This window comes from Papio anubis, chromosome 14 (genome assembly GCF_008728515.1).
Source record: "Papio anubis isolate 15944 chromosome 14, Panubis1.0, whole genome shotgun sequence".
Taxonomy (NCBI): domain Eukaryota; kingdom Metazoa; phylum Chordata; class Mammalia; order Primates; family Cercopithecidae; genus Papio; species Papio anubis.
Genome location: NC_044989.1, coordinates 87,101,936 through 87,114,153, shown reverse-complemented (window position 1 = coordinate 87,114,153; position 12,218 = coordinate 87,101,936). Strand labels below are relative to the sequence as shown.

At 42.2% G+C, this 12,218-nt stretch overlaps 1 protein-coding gene across 3 annotated transcripts in view; it reads left to right on the top strand.

The window, feature by feature from the left end:
• The first annotated feature begins 225 nt into the window (after window positions 1-225).
• CHMP3 (charged multivesicular body protein 3) overlaps window positions 226-12,218 on the top strand; it is a 59,231-nt gene continuing 47,238 nt past the window's right edge. The window contains exon 1 of one of the 3 annotated variants that reach the window (XM_003908936.3): window positions 226-492. In XM_003908936.3, the coding sequence (XP_003908985.2) occupies window positions 241-492 (252 nt within the window). In that variant the 5' untranslated portion in view covers window positions 226-240. Of the gene's footprint in view, window positions 493-563; window positions 2,188-3,866; window positions 7,006-12,218 lie in introns of those variants that run through there. The other 2 variants (XM_021925038.2, XM_017947718.3) reach the window with 2 other exon arrangements.

Sequence of the window (12,218 nt, the reverse complement as noted above, 5' to 3'; positions counted from 1 at the left end):
TTTGGTTTGTCACCTGTGAGTCGCCTACTGGACACAAAGACGAAGCTGTCGGGAAAGTGATGATAAGTGTACACGTCTGCGTGGAGATCCAGACTTCTGGTGCAACATCTAGGTTTAGGTGAAGTATCAGAAGCAGTTATAGTCAACACATTCGTATCTTTCAGAGCAATCATTTCTACACCCCACGAAAAACACCGAATCCGTGGTCTCCCCTATACAGACACGCCCAGAACATGCGCAATGACGTCAGCCTTGTTGACTAGTATCCCACTCACTCAATTCTGCGCATGCGTACAGCGCATGCGCACCATCCTCTACTGCTGCCGCTCCCTACTCTGGGCGTCGGCACTACCTCCCTCTCCGTGGGCCCCGCCCAGGCGGCTGCCCGTGACCTGCCTGGGCGCGGGGAACGGAAAGCCGGAAGGGGCAAGACGGGTTCAGTTCGTCATGGGGCTGTTTGGAAAAACTCAGGAGAAGCCGCCCAAAGAACTGGTAAGGGCTACGGCGGCGGCAGATAAGCGGGTGGATCTGTGTGGGGCGAACTGGAGTTGGTAATTGACAGGACACTCTTCTCCCCCCCGCCTGCCCGATACCGACCGGCCCCCATTTCCGGGGCCTCCCACTCGACTGGGGGGCCCGGGGGAAGAGTCTTTAGGAGTTGGCTTTGGGGAGCGAGAGCTCCTGGTGCCACTCTCTACCAGGTAGCCGAGGGGTGGATGAAGAGTTTCTTCACCTCGCCACCGAGCGCGTAGGCAGCGACACCGTCCTGGCCTTGGAAACCCCTTCCCTGCGCGCGTTGGTACGACCCGCCCGGAACCTTTTCCCTGCCTAGGCCCCACCCCTCAACGCCCGTCTGCGGACCCTCCGGAGAACCTTCCCTTGCCCGGAGCGTTGTTTGGAGCTGGCCGGGTCGCGTCTGCCGGAGGAGTCTGGCACCTGCCGCCTGTTCTCGGTCCTCCCCGTTGTGTTGAAAAGGAGACTGTTTCCTCTTTCCCCAGCCCTACAACCTTGTGTTGACCCTTGTTACATATTATAGCAGGGCAGGGACTCGACCCAGAAGGATGTTGCAGAAGATAGCTCTGGACCCAGCTTCGAATTCTCATTACCTATTAATTGAGATAATATTGGGAGGCAAGCAGTTGAAAGTTCCCTGCAGTCAGTCAACCTAAGTTTGAATCCTGCCTTTCCACATCTCACCTCTGTGATCTCTGGAAAGTTCACTTCTCAGTGCCTTAGTCTTCTCGTCTGTCAAGCCAAAATAATAGTAGTGTCATCTCAGAGTAATTGAAGATTCAGGGATGTAAAGTTTTCATATTGGTAGTTAGGGCTAATTCTTTAAATACGGCACAGCCTTGCTACTCAGGTGCCAACCAGCAGCATCAACATCACCTGGGAGCTTGTTAAATCTCCAGACCCACTGACTGCAGACCCACTGAGTCAGATTTTGAATTCTGACAGGCTCCCTAAGATGGGTGTGCAGATCAGTGCTTTCAGAAGCACTGCTCTACCACACCTAGGCTTGTCCATAATGGAAAAAAAAATCCTGAAATCCTTTAATAAATGATCTTACCTGTTCAGCTCTAGCAGGCACATTTTAAAAACTAATCTTATGCATCTTGCAATTCCTGGTACATAATGTGCATTAATGTAAATTTTTTGTTGTTGTTGTTAATCAAAGGCCCTAGAATAGTAGACACTCATTTTCGTCAGGAAACTTACTCAGTTTTGCTCCTTGGTAAAATAGAAATCGTGGCGCTTAAATGAAATAACGGTGTAACATCACTTTGGAAACTATAGAACATTATATAGATGCACATTTTGTGACATCTGTATATTCTAAGATTCTTGTTATTGTAGAAGTGTGGTAGGGAGAGATTATTTATTGCCTTCAGTATTTGACCCTGGCATTGCCATTCGTAAATTGAGCTAAGATTATGGAGAAACAAAAAGATCATAGGGAAATGGTTGCTTTACTGTTAAACTAGTCTCCAGTATATGTATTACTATACTACTATAGTATATTATACACTTAGATTGCTTTTAAATGATAAATACAATTGCTAAGAACATGATGTTAGTACACTCTTCAGTAGGGTAATCTACCTGAGAAAGCTGATTGACACTGGAAAATGGCAGGGTTGATGCATGAGATTGGTTTATAAAACTATGCTTGCCAGAGCCAAACAGGTAAGATCATTTATTGAATAAACATTTTAGGTTTTTTTTTTCCCCATTATGGACAAGTCTGGGTATTGTAGAGCAGTGCTTCTCAAGCATTAATATGCACACTAATCATTAGGGATCTTGTCAGAATTCAAAAATCTGATTCAGTAGGTCTTGGATAAGGCCTGAAAGTTCTAATAAGCTCCCAGGTGATGTTGATGCTGCTGGTCTGCACTTGAGTAGCAAGATTGTAGAGTGAATTAAGATTAGCCCTAACTACCACCACCTTTACCTAACATATTGAACCAGGCATTGTGTTAAGCATTCTGCAGTGTTGTGAATTAGGAACTATTATTATCTCCACTTTACAGGTGGCAACCGAGGCATACAGTATTTAGGTAATGTGCCCAAGGTCATATAATTTGTGAATTACAGCACCAGAGGTTATGTATTCTAAGGCCTGTACTTAGAACTACCATGCCATTTATGCTGCGTCCCAAAGAGGGATTATAAAGGTGAAATAAGAAGCCAAAGAACTTAATTTCTAGCAAATAAGATAAACATTTTAAGAACAAGTTTGGATAGGGCACCTGATACGGTTTGGATCTGTGTCCCCGCCAAATCTCATGTCAAATTGTCATCCCGTATTGGAGGTGGGACCTGTGTATGAGGTGATTGGATCATGGGAGCGGATTTCTCATGAGTGGTTTAGCACTATCACCCTTGGTACTGTCCTTGAGATAGTGAGTTCTCATGAGATCTGGTTGTTTAAAAGTGTGTAGCACCTTCCCCCTCATTCTCTCTTACTCCTGCCATGTAAGATGCCTATTTCTTTGCCTTCCCCTATGATTGAAGCTTCCTGAGGCCTCCTCAAAAGCAGAAGCTGCTGTGCTTCCTGTACAGCCTGCAGAACCGTGAGCCAGTTAAACCTCTTTTCTTTTCTTTTTTATTTTTTTTATTTTACTTTAAGGTCTGGGTTACATGTGCAGAACATGCAGTTTTGTTACGTATATACATGTGCCATGGTAGTTTGCTGCACCCATCAACCCATCACCTACATTAGGTATTTCTGCTAATGTTATCGCTCCCCTAGCCTCCCACCCCCAACAGGCCCCGGTGTGTCATGATCTCCTCCCTGTGTCCATGTGTTCTCATTGTTCAACTCCCACTTACGAGTGAGAACATGTGGTGTTTGGTTTTCTGATCTTGTGATAGTTTGCTGAGAATGATGGTTTCCAGCTTCATCCGTGCCCCTGCAAAGGACATGAACTCATCCTTTTTTATGACTGCATAGTATTCCATGGTGCCACATTTTCTTAATCCAGTCTATCACTGATGGATATTTGGGTTGGTTACAAGTCTTTGCTATTGTGACTAGTGCCGCAGTAATTTTTTTTTTTGTTTTCGAGATGGAGTTTCGCTCTGTCACCTAGGCAGTGCAGTGGCGCGATCTTGGCTCACTGCAACCTCTGCCTCCCGGGTTCAACCGATTCTCCTGCCTCAGCCTCCCGAGTAACTGGGACTACAGGTGTGTGCCACCACACCTGGCTAATTTTTTGTGTTTTTAGTAGAGACAGTATTTCACCGGGTTAGCCAGGATAGTCTCGATCTCCTGACCTCGTGATCCACCTGCCTTGGCCTCCCAAGTGCTGGGATTACAGGTGTAAGCCACCGCGCCTGGCCCTCTTTTCTTTTTATGAATTACCCAGTCTTAGGTATTTCTTTATAGCAATGTAAGAACCGATTAATACAGTACGACATACACAGGTGTAGGAGTTCAGTGGTTGGAGTGATTATCTCTAGGCTGAGATGGTCAGAAACAGTTGACCTTTCACTGTCGTGTGTTCCATCCCCTTCCTGAATGGGTTCTTGATTATTTAGTAGGATTTTTAGTGTTAGGTGATCCACTTTATCTGGTGCTGGAGATATCCTGCCCAAGATTTTCTTCAAGTTCCTCCTCAGTTCTTCAAGGTACCCCTTCAGTTTTGATGATATGTTTTAGTTTGTTAGAAGAATGTCCATCCACTTTAGGGTCAGCTTCTACCAAGTGCTGCTAGGCTTTCTCTCACATCTGTGACTTGTGACCAAAGAAAGAGTTTTGTCACCGGCCTTGGTTACTTAGCATGAGTCTGTAATTCAAAAAAGTGCCAGTAAAGCAGTGATGGTGTATTAATCAGGGTTTTCCAGAGAAGTAGAACCAACAGGATGGATGGATAGATAGGTAGTTGAGAGGGAATTTAATGTGGAAATTGACTGGGGATTTTGAAGGCTGAGAAGTACTGTGATATGCTCTCTGTAAGCTGGAGACCCAGAGAAGCCAGTGGTGTAGCTCAGTCCCGGGTTGAAGGCTGGAGAATGTAGTGAGTTGGGGTAGCACTGATGGAGGTCCCAGAGTCCAGAGAGTAGAGAACCTACAGTACTGATGTCCAAGAGCAGGAGAAGGCTATCCTAGATTCAGAAGAGAGCAAGAATCTGCCTTCTGCCTTTTTTTATATCCAGACCCTCAACTGATTGGATGATGCCCACTCACATTGGGTGGGGGCTGATCTTTAGTTCACTGATGGAAATGCCAGTCTCTTCCAGAAACACCCTCATAGACATATTCAGAAATAGTGCTTTACCAGCTATCTGGGTATCCCTCAACCCAGCTGAGGAGATACCTAAAATTAACCATCACAGATGGGAAATACTTTTTTCTCTGTAGAACTGCTGATGCACTGATAAAGTATTGAGAGCTGTATATGAATAAGAAGCCAAGTAATGTTAGTTTGGCCTTTTTTTTTTTTTCTTTTAAGGGAGAAAGAAAATACTTAAGAGGCCAAGTGAAGGAAATTTTTTAAAGATAAGAAAAAGTTGGCAGAAATGGAAGAGGCGTTAGAGAGAGAGGGAATTGACTAAATGCTGTAGTCTCAGCTGGGCATTTTTGAGTTGGGATAAGCTTACAAGACAGCTCCTTCCGTTGGGGGCTGAAAGATGCAGACATGTGGGTCTGGGTCCTGGCACAGTATAAGCAGAGGCTAGGTGTAGTCATGTCACACCATCATGATTGTCACACATGGTACCGTTTAGGCCATGGTGACAGGTCAATTCAGGCAAGTAAGATACATTATAGGTGGTTTCTCCAGAGCTCTGATATAACATGCAGCATACAGTGGGTGCTAAGTAAATATTTGTTAAATGATGAGTGAGTGTCAGAATAAAGTTTAGTAGGGTTTTAGGTCAGGTAGTCCCAAGATGAGCAATATTTCAAGGAACTCTCTAGGGAAACATTAACTATATTAGGAGCCTCTACAGACTAAAGTCTTTGCCCCTGCACAAACTTTGATGGAGACATCTTAGTGGTGAAACCTATTCTGTTTTAAAGGATGCAAGTAAAGACCAGACTGGGCCTGCTGAGGATGAGGATGCCTTAAAATCCATTTAGAAACCTGTGACAATCTTGGGGTGGGAATCAGGAGGACATGGAATTCTGCTGGAAAGAGATTCTTCTCTTAGACTTGAGGTTCTGCTGGGAAAATTGTTCTGTCTTACTTAGGGACTTCACTAATTTAGTCTTGGGGTAGAGTGCCCCCTTCCGTGGCATCCGAATTCTTAAATCATGTGACTAACTTATGTTCTTAGACTGGGTCATGACTCGTGGTTGTGGATTCTATCAGAAAAGTGAAGAAAATGAGAAGGGGAGCTGGAGAAAAAGATAAAGCTTCATTCACTTAGTTCGTACAACAAATATCGAGAGATTTTGGTGTGCATTGGATTGGAATAAGGTTTACAAAAATAAGACACTATATGATGACTTAAAAGAATGTGGAGGAGACTGACATGTAAGTAAACACTATAGGGAGATAGGAGCAATAATTTAAGCATGTACAAAGTCTTTGATGCCATAGTGGAGGGAGTGATTATTCAGAATGCGGAAGGGAAGCTGGTCAGGGAGGGTCTCTGGGTCTTGTCACAAGTGGCATTCACCAGGTGGACAGGTAGGTATAGGATCAGGAAAGGGGAGGCATCTCTAGTAAAGTGAACTGAATATGCAGGGTTTAGAAGTGTGGAACATATGTTAGAGGAACTAGGGAAAACATTCAGAATGGTTGGAGGATGAAATGCTGTTCTGAGTGGAATGCAAGAGGAGTGATGGTAGTGGTAAGATGTAACATTGGCGAGGTAGTTAGAGGGCAGATTAATAAAGGTCTGTGTGTCATGCCTACTAAAGATGGGAAGCATTCAGAACAGTGGGTTAGGGCAAGAACTAGAAGTAAGAGATTTAGGTAGGGAGGCCGGTTAGTGGCCCAGGTGATAGATGATGTGAGCCTTAGAATGGCAATGGGAATGGAGAGGATAGGATGAGTTTTAGAAATATTTAGCATAGATAGTCAGAATTTGCTGAACTACTGCATGTGGGATGAGTGCAAAGATGATTCTTAGGTTTCTGTTTAACCCTACCCCAGTCAAACCTGTTCAACCCCCTGAATGGCAGTGCCATGAGCTGAAATGGAGAGAATTCAGGAAAGGAGCAAATTGTATGGGAATGGTGATAGTGGAGAAGGAGCCAGAGCTTAGTTTTGGACAGCATTTAAGAAATGAGAGAAGACAGACACAGGGAAATCCTGAAAGACTATTTTTCTCTTCTGCTTTGTGTCCTCAGCAAAATTGTAAACTTAAGAGCAAGGATTGTATTTCTATTTATTCTCTATCATCCACTGGGCTGGCATAATGTTGAACTTCCTCAGGAAGAGTAAAGTGCTCATCAGGTGCTTGTTTCATGGACAGAAGTAAGGATGGTGTGCCGTGTCCCACCCGCGTATCCTGGCCCAACGATGGATGAAAGAATGCACTCAGACACAGGTATCCAGTGAAAGAGCCTAGGGGACCAGGCTGCTCACAGACCCTGAGGAGGGTGTTGTAGTAATCACGGCCCTGACAAGCCGGCCCTGCAGGCGTTTCACTACAGATTTAATGACAAAGGCTTTGAGCCAACACGCTTGTGGGTAATTAACACCCCCACCTTCGTGGAGAGAGCAGTTCTGCTGGCGGATGATTAAAGGCCAGCTTCCCAGGCCTAAGTAAACTAACTTATCTAGATCAGTTTCTTTACATCCCCTTGAGAATCTGGCTGCCTTCAGCCAAATCCTTTTCTGAAGCTTTTGTAAAACCTCCCGACCTTCCATGAAGGTTTGTATCTTTTTGCAATTTTTCCCACCACCGTGACCAATCTCCTACAATGGTGAGAGAAAACACTTGGACATTTGAAATATAGCATGATTAAGCTGATATATACTCAGCTGACAGTGACAGGAATAGGCAGATTTTGATCTAAGGTCACTTGTATTTGTTGCTTTTGGCTGATTTCTAGTTTTATGTATATTTTAGATTGTCTTGAAAGATATACAAAATCCTACATTGCCTCCAGGAGAGGAGCTAGGTAGCTGAGGGTCAAAAATGGGAAGGAAACTTATTTTTCACTATTTGCCTATTGAATTTGTTCCATTTAAATGTATTATCTAGTCTGAAATTATCTTAAAAATGTTTTCTGGAGTCAGTATTTTCCTATTTTAAATTGATTTTATGTATTTCTGTTTTTTTTTTTTTTTTAAGGATTTGCTTGTTATATTTTTCCAGTCCTTTAATTTCGCTCTTAAATATGTTAAAAAAAATCTTTAATATTTTAAATTAAAAAAACAGAGGATAACATATCCATTGTGGCAGGCTGAAAAAGTCCCCCACCCCCAAAGAGATCAGGTCCTAATCCTTGGAACCTATATATGTTCCTTATTTGGAAAAAGGGTCCTTACAGGTATGACTAAATTAAGGTTCTTGAGATGGGGAGTTATTCAGGTGGCCCCTAAATGCAATTACCTGTATCCTTATAAGAGGGATTTAGAGGGAGATTGGAAATACACAGAAGAAGAGAAGGCAATGTGAGGATGGAGCAGAGAGACAGCATTGAAGATGCTGGCCTTGAAGATTGGATGATGAGGCTGCAAACTAAGGATTACTGGTAGCCATTAAAAGTTGGAAGGCAAGAAATGGATTCTTCCCTAGATCCACTAGAGGAAGCATGGCCTTCCTGCTACCTTGATTTTGGCTTAGTGATACTCAGATTAGAACTGTGAAACAGTACATTTATTATTTATTATTTATTTATTTATTTATTTTTTGAGACAGCCTTGCTCTGTCGCCAGGCTGGAGTGCAGAGGTGCCATATCGGCTCACTGCATTCCCCGCCTCCCGGGTTCAATTGATTCTCATTTATGTTTTAAGTACTTTGTTACGGCAGCCTCAGGAAACAATACACTTATATACATGCTTACTCTCTTTATCCCATTTTCTTACATCAGCACACAGAATGACAGTCACTGTCCTAAATTTGGTATGATTCCTTTCTGCTCAGCATTGTTTGTGTATTTTGAAAATGAAGTTTATTCATACCAATATATATAGATGTATTTCATGTATTTTAACTCCATGGAATTTGATTGTATAAATTTATAACAATATATTAGTTCTAAGGCCGGGAGTGGTGGCTCATGCCTGTAATCCCAGCACTTTGGGAGGCTGGGGCAAGCGGATCACTTGAGGTCAGGAGTTCAAAACCAGCCTGGCCAACATAGTGAAAGCCCGTCTCTACTAAAAAATACAAAAATTAGCCGGGTGTGGTGGCAGGCGCCTGTAATCCCAGCTACTCAGTAGGCTGAGGCAGGAGAATCGCTTGAACCCAGGAGGCAGAGGTTGCAGTGAGCCAAGATCACCCCACTGCACTCTAGCCTGGGCAACAAAGCGGGACTCCATGTCAAAACACACACACACACAAACACACACACACATTTATTCTATTGATGGACTTCTAGGTTGTTTCCTTGTGTAATACAACAATGCAGTGAACATTCTAATACCTGTATGCTTGTGTATTTATGAGAGAGTTTCTTTAGGCTATGTACATGGGAAGTTATTGGATCTTAGGATATGACTTCTTTGTACAAAAATACTGCCAAATTGGTTTCTAAAGGGTTGAACTGATTTATACATTTACCAGCAATGTATGAAAGTTGCTTGTCTTTAGATCTTCTCTAGCACTTGTTATTAACTGAATTTTTTACTTTTGCCAGTCTTAGAGGAATGAAATGAATATCAGGCTTTTTCCTGATTATCAGTGAGATTGAACATCTTTATCTTCTCCAATTATGTGACTTGTCATTTCACTATTGTATATATTATCATAAAGACCTTGTCAAGTTTAATTTCTTCTTAAAATAGAACACCTATGAAATGCCAAGTACTTTATTTTAAAATTTTATTATGAAAATTTTTAAATTTTTAGAAAAGTAGAAGTAATAGCAGTTGTTAGTACATTTGGGCTGCTATCACAAAATACTACAAGCTGGGTAATTTATAAACAACAGAAATTTATATTCTACAGTTTATGGGGCCAGGAAGTCTGTGATTAAGGCACTGACAGATATAGTGTCTGGTGAGGGCACTGCTTTTTGGTTCATAGATGGTGTCTTCTTGCTGTCCTCACATGGTTGAAGGGGCAAAAGAGCTCCCTTGGGTCTATTTTATAAGGGCATTAATCCCATTCCTAAGGGACCTAATCACCTCTCAAAAGGCCCCACCTCCTGATACTATCACCTTGAGGATTAGGATTCAACATACGAATTTGGGGACATGCACCAACATTCATACCACAGCAAATAGTACAATGAAAACCTGTATAATCAAATGTTGATAGCACTTTGCTGTTATTTGATATATATTTTTCAGCTGAGTCATTTTGAAGTAGATTATAAATATAACACATTTTGCAACATTTCATATTGCATCTCTAGAATATATGGAAATTCTATATAACGAAAATACCTTCATATCATTGAATATCTAGTCCCTATTTAAATTTTCGCAAGTGTTCCCAGTATGTCTTTTATAACTTTTTAAAACTTAGGATTCAGTGAGGTTTGTGTTTGGCTGTTACTTGATTTTATTTAAAAATCCCGTTTTGGGTCGGGCTCGGTGGCTCACACCTATAATCCCAGCAGTTTCGGAGGCCGAGGCCGCTGGATCATGAGGTCAGGAGATCGAGATCATCCTGGCCAACATGATGAAACCCAGTCTCTACTAAAAATACAAAAATTAGCTGGGCGTGGTGGCGCACACCTATAATCCCAGCTACTCGGGAGGCTGAGGCAGGAGAATCGTTTTAACCAGGGAGCGGGAGGTTGCAGTGAGCCAAGATTGCGCCACTGCACTCCAGCCTGGCGACAGAGCAAGACTCCATCTCAAATAATATTAATAATAATAATAATAAATAAAAATCCCCTGCTTTCTACTTATAGCATTGTAAGAATAAAGACTTGTTTGTAAAGTAGGGCGTTTGTTTTGTAGAATGTTCCTTGTTCTGGATTTGTCTGTGTCTTGTGGTTAGTTTTTTTCCCCCCCCCCCAACTTTTAAGTTCAAGGGTATATGTGCAGGATATGCCGGTTTGTTACATAGGTAAACATGTGCCATGGTGGTTTGCTGCGCACATCATCCCATCACCTAGGTATTAAGTCCAGTATCCATTAGCTGTTCTTCCTGATGCTCTCCCTCCCCCCCCCCCCCCCCAACCTCCCCCCCCCCCGCACTGGCTGACAGGCCCCAGTGTGTGTTGTTGCCCTCCATGTGCCCATGTGTTGTCATCATTCAGCTCACACTTATAAGCGAAAACATGCGGTGTTTGGTTTTCTGATCCTGCATTAGTTTGCTGAGGATAATGGCTTCTAGCTCCTTTCATGTCCCTACAAAGGACATGATCTTGTTCCTTTTGTGGTTAGCTTTTTTCTCTACCCTTTGCGTTTTCTATGAAATGGAAGTTGGGTCTAAGTTTGACAAGATCCAAGTTAAACAATTTTAGCAAGAATGTCTCACAGGCAACCTGTGTACTTCATAGTGTATCACATCAGGAGGCATATAATGTCTGTTTGTCTCGTAATAATGATGCTAATAACTTTAGCCACCTGGTTGAGTTAGTGACACACCAGATCTCTACATCATTTTCTTCCTTTTTATGCTAGTAACAAACCTGAGGGGTGATATTTTAGCGCCGTGTGAATGTCCAGTTCTTCAGTAACCCTTCACTTAGACACATTAACGTTTATAGATGTCCCTTTCTGGAATCAGCTATTCTATAAGAGTTTTTAGAGTGGTGATTTTTCTAATTCTCTGATTTCTTTTTCATTTTTAGCTGGCAGTCTTCTGTAAAGATCTGTCTCTTATTAGCTGGGGCTATTTGGTTACCTTGACATATAGTTTCTATTGAAAATGCAGGATAAGTGCTTAATGCTTTTTATTTAATTGCTAATATTTAGAATAAAGAATTGGTATAATAGTATCCAGTGGTATCAAATGCATTCTCTCTCCACCTGTGCCTCTCAGAAGCACCATTTTGGACTCATGGATTTTTGTATATTTAGTGTGTTATAGCCCTAACCATTATTCTGTTTGATGCTGAAAAACTTATACATTTGGTCAGTGGGAGCTATTTCAAGCCAGTTCCTATCTGCTTTTAGCATAATTTTACTGATCTTTGAATACCTCCTTGTTTTCTAGCATATATCCTGGTGTGATTTATGAATTCCTTGCCTGAGACCTGAAATCGGCCATTTCTCCAAGATGCAGTGGTTTCTTTTAGCGGGAATGCTATTTAGAAACCAGAATTTGAGTGCACATGATGCTTCTTGCTACTTGAGTGTCCCTGCTTCTAAGCGTTTTTATGGAACAGAACTAGGAAACATGTTCTTTAAAAAATCATGAAGGTGTTTATAGACCAAGTTGCTTTGAACCAACCCTTTGCCAAAACAAAAAATGTAACTATTTGAAATCACTGAAAGCTACCAGGGCAGTGAGAAATTGCAAAATCAAGATCTCAGCGAAGAGGGAAGCTCAATTACATGAGCCCAATCTCTTGGAACTACCTTCCCCCTAAAGAGATCCTCTAATTCCTAATGCAGTGGCTGGCAAATAGAATTTGGGTAGAGTTTTTGACAAACCCTGTGGTTGGGGAGTATAAAAATTGGAGTTCATG